This window comes from Eurytemora carolleeae, unplaced genomic scaffold (assembly GCF_000591075.1).
Source record: "Eurytemora carolleeae unplaced genomic scaffold, Eaff_2.0 scaffold21, whole genome shotgun sequence".
Lineage (NCBI taxonomy): Eukaryota > Metazoa > Arthropoda > Copepoda > Calanoida > Temoridae > Eurytemora > Eurytemora carolleeae.
Genome location: NW_019396207.1, coordinates 215980 through 226615, shown reverse-complemented (window position 1 = coordinate 226615; position 10636 = coordinate 215980). Strand labels below are relative to the sequence as shown.

The 10636-nt window shown below is 33.0% G+C and overlaps 1 protein-coding gene across 1 annotated transcript in view; it reads right to left on the bottom strand.

The window, feature by feature from the left end:
- LOC111698158 (ADAMTS-like protein 1) overlaps positions 1-6512 on the bottom strand; it is a 41291-nt gene extending 34779 nt beyond the window's left edge. Inside the window, exons 1-5 of the mRNA XM_023468415.1 lie at positions 6497-6512; positions 6037-6166; positions 5618-5810; positions 2725-3048; positions 1120-1215 (exon numbers count right to left, since the gene is read on the bottom strand). Coding sequence (XP_023324183.1) covers positions 1120-1215; positions 2725-3048; positions 5618-5810; positions 6037-6166; positions 6497-6512 — 759 coding nt within the window. The remainder of the gene's footprint in view (positions 1-1119; positions 1216-2724; positions 3049-5617; positions 5811-6036; positions 6167-6496) is intronic.
- Between the last annotated feature and the right edge of the window lie 4124 nt (positions 6513-10636).

The window sequence follows — 10636 nt, the reverse complement described above, 5'->3', positions numbered from 1 at the left end:
GCTCCAATACCCCCTCCCCCTCGACTTCTTATCTAAATATTTAGTTCCTAATGAATTAAAAGGATCTAAATATAACGTCATCGTAAACTCAGACCAGCAAAAAATGTCGCAAATCGGTGAAGATAAATATTTTAAGTACACTTATCTACAATCTCTATAACATGTTAAAAAACTAATCTTGAACCAGGGGAAAATATGACTAGAAAATAATACCAATATTTTAGAAAAAAAAATATAAAAATCGTTGAAAATTTTATTTTCAAAGTATTAACCCCTGTCGTAAACTAGACAGAGGGGGGAGGAAATGATGGAAAACTATAAATAAATATAGTATTCAACTGCACACAACCAAAACAATCTTGAACGCTTAGCTCGACGTGTGCTAAAAAGCGTAAAATTACTCCCGAGCACGGCAATTTGAGCATTTACACTTGAAACGTGTCAAGATTTCTTTAATAGACTGTAGGTAGCAAGGTTATAAGGCAAGGAAAGTTAATAGCAGTTGCGGATACTCTGCGTAAACATTGAAACCAGTTCTCTCTGGGCGGAATTTGTAAACAAGAATAGATACATCAGTGTTCGTTTAGTATCTGAGGGATTCAATTTTGATAATTTTGATAATTCACATAATAGTTTCCTATGAACAGAATATTTCTTTGATTATTTATGTTAAAAATGGATCCCATGTCAGGCTTCGACATTCCTCTTGTGTTTACATTACCGCCCAGAGACAGTACACTGCAGTACAAAAGATGCGTACACCTCTGAAATAACTTTCCTTGCATTATAACCTTATTATGTAGAGTGTAACTATACTAAGAGTGTGTCTGAGCAAAAATGTGGAAGCTATCTTCGTTTTTCTTGCTTAAAAGTTGTTTTATTCAGATACTTTCCTCTATTGTTTCTGAAAGCAGAAATCGGCAAGTCTCTTTCATCGAAAATAATAAATTTTGGAAAAGCGGAACATAGATAACTTTATCTTTAACAGACAACGTTTTAAAGGCCACCGTTTGTGAATTTAAAATTCCATTTAGTGTAATAGTGAGTCGCTAAGAATTTTGTTCACAGTCTCTTTCATTTCTTCGAGTTTCCTCGGTTTTTATCATAATATCTACTTACCGAGGACCACTGTCCTGTGTACCAGATAGGACACTGATATCCGGCACAGGGTTCCTCTACACTTGGTTTCTCACCAGGACATTCAGATTCATCAACCTAGACATTCATTCATTCATTCATTCATTAACCTAGGCATTCATCCTTTCTTCCTTTCATCCTTCTATTCATTTATTCATTCATTCATTAACCTAGGCATTCATCCTTTCTTCCTTTCATCCTTCAATTCATTTATTCATTCATTCATTAACCTAGGCATTCATCCTTTCTTCCTTTCATCCATTTATTCATTTATTCATTTATTCATTCATTCATTAATGTATTCATCTGTTAATCTAAATGTTTAGAAAGTAAAAATTTCTCATGTTTTGTGAAAACTCCTATTTGTGCATCGTGTAAACTTTTAACAGCCGGAAATATTTCCCGGTTTAGTGTTAAGCATTAGGAGATCATTTTATATCCCCCCCTATCCCTGCTGAAGGCCCGTTTAAACCTCTTGAAGAAAAATAATCCAATTCATTATTTTTAAAACTTGTGTACAAAAGATTCTAGTTTTATTGCATTAACTTTTTTCTACTCTTTCCTTTTTCTCTTGAGGAATTGAGTCTTTACCACAAACTCTGATTTTCTAATCCTTACATCTGTCCAACTCATTGTCGTAGACCTTTGATATATGTTCTGTTAGATCAAATAAGGAAAGTTTGAAATATCACCGACTGGTTGCAAAGATAAAGGGATTAGAAAATTTAAGGTTGTGGCAAAGATGCTATTCAAATTTTTCTTGTTCTAAATTATTTCTCCTCCTTTTCATTTGTTCTCCTAGCCTTCCTCAAGCTTCTTCTGTTTTTATATTTTATTTTCCTTCAGTGGGTATATTTGTTCTTCTACCCTTCCTCAAGTTTCTTCTGTTTTTATATTTTATTTTCCTTCTCCCATGAGGGAGTTAGCTGACAGTGCAGAAATGTAATATATTCTAATATTTCATATTTTCATTTACATCAAACACAACAAAATAGCACGGAAATATTTCATATTTTCGGGTTCAGACTTCTCAAAGATATTTAGTAGATATTAAACATAAGTATTTTTAATATATTTAAATATCATTATTTTTACAAAATATTTTCATCAAAATATATTGTTTAGTTGTATTTGGATGTTTTTCATATCACTTTCTATGATTGAAATTTACGACACAATAGGTTGCAAAGATATAGGGACTAGAAACCTAGAGTTAGAGACAAGTTTTCAGTTCTAAAACTTTAGACACTATAAAGTATAAAACCTTGAAAGATTTTTAAAATTTGTGGCGAATGTTCAATTGCTTGAAAGGAGTTTTTACAATAAATACTTCCACAAAATACAATTTTAGTATGCAAAAAAAAATTCGAAAACAAAGGAATTGAGTCTTTGCCACAAACTAAGATTTTCTAATTCCTGTATCTTTGCAACCTCATTATGTTAACCTATGATATTTCAAACTTATATTATTTTATCTAACAGAATTTATAGTTTGAAATATTTTAGGTCTACGACATTTGATTGCAAAAATAAAGGGATTCAAAAATCAGAGTTTGAAACAAAAACTCAATTCCTTTAAAGATTTACTAACCTTGGTGGACAAGGATTGGTATTACAGGAATCAATCTGTATATCCGGCCTTGTGTCCTCTAGACACAGCCCATCCTCCACAACAAGTCCTTGGAGGACGTCCTTGCAGACCATCCTCACCATCCTTGTCCCAGTCCCACAGGAGGCTGAGCAGCGGGACAAGGGAACCTTCTCCCAGGTATACCGAGACCCGGAGCAGTTTCCGTCCCCACCACATACTCCACACCTAGGCATAGATACAGATATAAGCGGGACAAGGGAACCATCTCCCAGATATACCGAGACCCGGAGCAGTTTTCGTCCCCACCACATACTCCACACCTAGGCATAGCTACAGATATAAGAGGGACAAGGGAACCATCTCCCAGGTATACCGAGACCCGGAGCAGTTTTCGTCCCCACCACATACTCCACACCTAGGCATAGATACAGGTATAAGAGGGACAAGGGAACCATCTCCCAGGTATATTGAGACTTCAGTGCTCCTTGAACATAGCATTCTCCCAAGTCTCGACGCAACGGTTCAACCTTAGACGTTGGATATCTTCCAGTGCTATGTCAAACTAAAGTAAAAATGAAATATTAAATTTTTTATAGAAGAAAAATGTTTTGAACTAGAGGAGCAACGGAGTCACAAAGTCGTAATAGTAATGTCAATTGAACTTGACCTTATCCTCCTAGTTAGTTTGCTGTGGTGCCAGGATTAGATAACCTCCCCCGATTTAAGGAGATAAACCGCAAATCAAAAATGTGTGCAGGTCATATCATTAAGTTTAGTCGTTAAAGCAGCCTCGCAAAAGTTTAGATTAACTTTTTATATAAAAAGAAGTTTGCCTAAAATGATGCAGCCCCCAACTTCAAAATTAAAAATCCGTTTAAAACATTTACTCTTGAACCGCTAAAAATCTTAAAACCTCTGTGCCTTCAAACCTCTCCATCCACCCTGTACCTTCAAAACTCTCAGATCCCTCTGTACAATCATAACAATTTTAAAAAGCTCTGTCCCTTTAAAACTCTCAAACCAACCTGTACCTTTAAAACTCACATATCACTCTGTACTGTACCATCAAAATTCTTAAAAAACCCAGTACCTTAAAAACTGAAAGTACACCTTGAACCTTGAAACTTTAAAAACACTCTCTATTATCAAAACTCTTATTAAACCCTGTACCTTAAAAACTCTTAAACCACCCTGTACCTCTAAAACTGCCAGGGCACCCTGTTTCTACGTCGGAACTGTTTGGTAAAGAGTTCAAAGAAGAATTGAATGTAAAGATATGATTAAGAATTGTATCCTTCTCACAGATCTCACAGGAGTTAAATACGTCAAAAAAAAATCTTTTTCCCCAGTTCAAAGGATTTAGGTTTAGGTATTATACATCCATCATACAATTCTACAGATTTACATAGATTTCAAAGGATAAAAGATCTTCTTACTACCAGTGGTAAGGTGTTATACTTTTTAAATATTCTTTCAGAAAAGAACCTATACTTCTTATATATACTTTTTTGTCTGTTTGTTGTTTGTTTGCATCCAAAAAACATCAAAACCTCTGACCGATCGGGGCCAATTTTTTTGTGACCCCAGGGAAGGTTCAAGGCTGGTCTAAGTTGACAAATTTTGTCCGGAAAAAAATGTCAAAATTTTTTATTTTTAAAAATGCATCAATTTAAACAGAAATATCAGCGAACTTTTTCGTTTATTGCAGAGTACGATGAAAATCAGATAGAAACCAACCAACTAAAAATAAGAAACGTTAAGGCATAAAGGAAACTGAAAAATATATTCTAATTGATGAATATCCAGACATGGCTGAATCCTGAATCTTGGATCCAAGCAACACAAGGATTTTCCCACGGATGTTAGAAAGCTTTCATGGAAAAACATCATTTTTAGCACTAAACATACATATATTTTTATCTCACCCGTTCTTCTACCCTTCCTCAAGTTTCTTCTGTTTTTATATTTTATTTTCCTTCAGTGGGTATATTTGTTCTTCTACCCTTCCTCAAGTTTCTTCTGTTTTTTTATTTTATCTCATCAAATATCCAAATTTCTCTTATTCAAATGAGAAAAAATTCAACTTTTACATCGAGCCGTAAACTATTAAATATTAAAAAAGATAAACTATTCATTCCTTAAAATGGGTTTCACATAAGCTGTATTAATAATAAATATTCTAAAACCATGATTTAGAATTATTTTCCTTACTTTAACTATTACTAAAAACCTCACTGAGGTAATTTATTTTCTAAAATTGTAAAAAATTAATTCAAACATGAGAGGAATCCACCCAGGGTGTAGGAATAAATGGAAAGGAAATGGCGCTGGTCTGGCATGAGAAAGCCAGTCCCACTGCTTTGCAGACAAGTTCGGTATTCCTTACACACACTCTTTTGGTACAGACACACAACATGACTACTGCAGTCAAGGAAATTGCAGAACAATGTTGTCAATTATATTTAAGCTTGAATTACGACTATATTAATTGTAAACTTTAATCAAATTATATTCTTTTCATGAAAATTTGGCTTATAGTGTTGACTTAAATATAAAAATAATATATTACATGTATATTAAACTTATCTTTAAGTAAACAATTAACAATAAACAAAGGTACTCTCCTAGACGGTACAAATACCGAGATTCGTATGTACTGTATATACCTACAGTACACGCCTTCGGTTCGGTAAACTTTACACACACTCTTTGGAACAGACAGACACACACATGACGTTTCCGCCCCCTGAATCCACCTTATAACCCTTTTAAGAGCAAAGTTTTGAAACGAATATGTTCCTCTAGAAATGGAGGGGCACAACAATTTACGCATTCGCCCTAAAGTTCCTTTAAAAATAATAATAATGATAATATTGTTAAATGTATAACCTGGCAGTGTCCTGCTATACAGACAGCTAGTCCTCCTGTTCCCTGGCACCTGGTTCCGTCCTCAACCTTGTCCTTCAGGGTGGCTAGGACACGCCTCTCGTCTTGGCTCCTGCAGTCCAGCCTACAGGGGGACTCTGCCCCCTCCTCCCCCGCCCACACCAGGTACTCACCCTGCCACGCCATAGAGTTAAACCTGGAAAATAAGAAGTTTATTAATTTTTAATTTGAATAAAAAAAATTAAATTCGAAGAAATCAATATTATGAATAAAAAGATTAAGCAATTTTTTTTGAAAATTTATAAAAAATTTTGTAAAAAAAACAGAAAGCATGATTTTTTAAAATATGCTTGTGTGGAAAAAAAACTTTCCATCATCTGAAAGCCCATTGTATGCCCCTCTAAAATGCTAAAACCCCCAACCTGGAGCACTGTTCATCTCTCCAGGATAGTGCTGAATCCGGGCAGGGGTGAATACTGCAAACCCTGTAGTTCAGGGGTTCTCCAGGACACCCTGTAGAGTTTAAGCATACACGCTCTCGGTACTGTACACCTACAAAGAATATATTATTTTCAAAAACCATAATTTATTTAATTAAAGGGACTGTAGGCATAATTTATTTAATTAAAGGGACTGAAGGTATAATATCAAGTAAAAAGTGGAATGTCCGATTCACAACTTTAAACTTTAACCATTGTCTGATCAAGGAGGAACGGCATATCCTTGTTATGCTAACTAAAAATTTATTTTTATCAATGTGGGTTTTCAATTAAGGGACTTGCGAGCGGAGACAATCGGAAATGCCACTGTACAGTGTACAGTGTACAGTGTACATAGAGGGGTTATTTCAGATTACGTTTACAGTCTCTTTAAGTCAAATACCATTCTCTTCCCGCATGTTAAAAAGTCTTAAGTTTCATTGTCAGTTTAAACTTTTTTGGAAAATAAACAAAGGAATTGAGTCTTTGCCACAAACTCTGAATTTATAATCCCTATATCTTTATAACCCAATGTCGTAAATCTTTGATATTTCAAACTTATATTGTTTGATCTAACAGAATTCATAGTTTGAAATATCTAAGATCTACGACATTGGAATCCAAAGATATAGGGGTTAGAAAAGCAGAGTCTGTGGCAAAGACTCAATTCCTTTTTAAGGTTAGAGCTTAAGTATTTTTTTCTTTTTTCCCCGCAAAAGGTTCTATTTTCATAAATATATATATCTGTAAACTTTTGCAAAACTTAATATTTTGTTAATCATTCTACTTTCAGATTTAAACTTCAAAAAGAGCCAATGCAAAATTTCCAACAATACAAGTTTTAGAATAATAATAAAATCGTGTCAAAATTTAATAAACTAGCGTAATAAATCAAACAAGATTGGGCCGCAGAAAAGACTGATAAAATGTTTTTTGATTCTATTCAATTTATTTCCAATATTTTATTATTGTTGCATCAAATTGCAAGAAGAAAACAAAAACACTTAACAATATGAAAACAAATAGATTGAATAGAAAGATAGTAAAATAGACAGATGATATTTTGATAGAAAAATAGATAGACAGAAAGATGATAAATGAAAATAGATAGATTTAACAATTGGAGATTGAAAAAATGCTTTATATACAGTTTACTGTTATGGTTGGGGAACAGTGGATTATTATTGCTCCGCTGTCGGATGAAAACTAGAAAACTTTAAAGGGAATCTAGGAAATACAAACAGAATAGAATTAGAGAATCAAGACCGGGGTTAAGAGACTGTTTGCAGATTCGAGGGAACTTATAATTTACTTCATTTTACAAATGACAAAACATGAGACGGTATAGAAAAAAAACTACTATTAACAGGCGACATGTCATCAGTGAAATAAGTTTTAAGATTGGACCATAACATTATACAGAAGAAAAAAAGGTATTTTTTTCCTAACCAAAAGATAAACGTTGCAAAAATTTCTAACTTTTTTCCCCCTTTTAAACCTAATAAATTTTCACAAATAATGTCTGATGCAAAATAGAAATTTTAAAAAACTTTGTCGTATTCTTACCTTGATCTTTTTTGAGTTTTCATCCATGACACATTGAACTGTTCTTCTGCGTACTCCAGCACATTCTCGGGTACACTTAGACCACAGGGATACTTCCCATCTAGAACAATCATCAATATAACTAGAGTTTCAGGTAGGGAACCATGTATTCAATATAGATAGAGTTAAGGTAGGGAACCATGTATTCAATATAAATAGAGTTAAGGTAGGGAACCATATATTCAATATAACTAGGAGTTTAAGGTAAGGAACCATCTATTCAAAATAACTAGAGTTTCGGTGGGAAACCACGTATTCAATATAGCTAGAGTTAAGGTAGGAAATCATGTATTCAATATAAGAAGAGTTTAGGTAGGAAACCATATATTCAATATAACAAGAATTTAGGAAAGAAATCTACAGACGTCTTAAATTAAAAAATGCTTTTCTTGCTTCTTACCTTACTATCTATTAGCATTAGTATAACCCGTGAGTAAAAACCATGGTTCAAAAATGATCTATAAGCCCCCCCCCCCCCATCTCTTTCAAATTCAATCTTGACACTCTTATCTGACCATCTTCTAACCTTATACAATACACTGTAGACACTAGACACCAATACATCGTACATATACCAGAGCCCAAAACTTAAGACAGGGTATCGTAATGAAACCCAGTATCGGAAACCCGGTTTCATGAATGGGGTCAGGCAATTTTGTAGATATCAAATTTTGTGTTAGAAATATTATTTTCATGATTATTCACGAGTATTTGAAGAGGAAATAAATAAATCCGTAGATCTTCAAAAGATGGAGAACAATGCTTAATCCCGGGATTCACAGATTTCTGAGCCGCAATACTAGTCACTATAAAAGTCCCATGTTTCATAAATATCCCTGAATCTCAAATATGTTTCTTTATTATATTTATCTTACGATCTCATTAAGAACTGGACTACCTATACCTATCAAGCTTCGGATCGAATTCATTATAAATGATAATAAACTTCCAAACGTCATGCTCATTAATGGTCTGTTTAAAAGTAGTTGTAAATAATTTTAAAAAAATTAAATTAACAACAAGCAATCTTTGCGCGTGAAATTTAAAAATATCAACATTTGAAAAAAAATCATTTTTAAAAAATCAAATTTTTAGCTTTTGTTACGCCCGAGGGATCAAAAAATTTAGCCAATATTTCGGTCCAGCCGTTTGGCCAGCTAGCTGTACTTAAAATGTAAATATATAAACATATATTTATGCCTCACTACCAACCCCTCATTTTAATATTCGCACTCCCCACTTAGTCCTACTCTAAATGTGAGGTATTTACAAACAAAGCCAAAAATAAACTTGAAATATTCTTCGACTATGAGAAAATTCTTGTAAAGTACCCCGCCCCCCCCAAAAAAAAATATCTACAAAAACTATTTTTTTTATGGTTAATTCTGAACATTTTTTATATGATTATTTATTTGGTTACTTTTTAACTGCATGTACCACCGTAGATCAGAAGATTGATCAAATTATTATGTATGAATAAAAATTAAATTAAATTATATTGAATTAATTTACTGACAGTCAAAGGAAATGAATTCAAACTTCTTTTTAAAATTGTTAACAGGGAAGGGATTTGTCCTCTTTCGAGGTTATTTTAAAACTTAATGTTTTTAATAGCCAAAGTTATTTTTTAACGGGACCCGTCTTTGCCATTTCAAGTGACCCTTCATTCCACGGGCATCCGTAGTGTATTTGAATTTCCGAGCCGGGTCAACCTTTCCGGTCCCAGTTTGTACTGTATCGCCCGGACATTGGGTAAATAAAGCAGACACTCAATAGGACTAGCTGGTGCAACTAGGTTGACGCGGTCAGACTTTAGGTTGAATTTACTTTTATTAAAGGGTCAGAGGTCCGTGATTCAAAACGCGTCATGTCCAATTTAAAAAGGTATTCTTAACACTTTTATCTATCCAATAATATGGAAGATATCTTCGTTTTTCTAGCACGCATAAAAATTGTTTTATAACGTTGAAGATTCCGTAGCAAAAATTCTTAGGTCTCTTATATAGAAACCAAAACTGAAAAAAAATTGTTTTTAAAGATAAATCATGGGTATCTCAATAATTCTTGATCAAACTAAGTTTTAAAGGTACTACTGTGAATCCGACATTCCGCTTTATAAATGGGGGGGTCACTTCCACTCCCTATTATTTCAACAGGAGGTTGTTAGTCAGCTCTGTGTTAAAGTGAGCCAAGAGTAGGATATTAGTCATTTGTGGGTTAAATGGAATTTCCGTTTCTCTGGCACAAGTTTGAAGTATATGCACTCTCCAGGTCAAATACTGGGCTCACAATTTTAAAAGAACAAACATTTGTTTTTTCCTCACGAACTGCTTCATTATAAATATTTGAATATAAACTTACAAATAATTCAGAAATGGAAAAAAACAGAAAAAAAAGTATCTTTTAAAATCGTTTCCGACGTTATTGATTTATTTATTTATAATTGTATGTACATAATAACTCGTTAAAAAAAAAATCTTGTGATAAATTCATATTTTCAACAATCTTGTAAACCATATAAACAATGATACTCAAATAAATATCTAGATTTTAAAATCATGGTTAAAACCATAATTTTATCGAAAACGTTAATGTTTTACAGAAGCAAATAAACAGCAACATTTAGGGAAGAAAAAAATTGAAAAATCAGCGATTTAATTTTAACAATTGCTCGTTTTTCGATATTTTAAAACTCGTTTGATTTAAGGTTTAAATAAAGCTTAATTTTTTTATGTTCTGCCATTTATATCTTTCAAAAATGGGGTTTTTGCTGATAATTTGCTTAATTTTCAAGGGATTGTTTCCAATTTTGATGTATCTGAACTATTTTTTTCTAGTTTACAAAAGTGATTCAATTTACACAAAACATTGACAATTCTGAATAAAAGTTCTCAAATCTTTTTTTAACGTCTCAAGATCAAAGAAAACTTAAAAACTA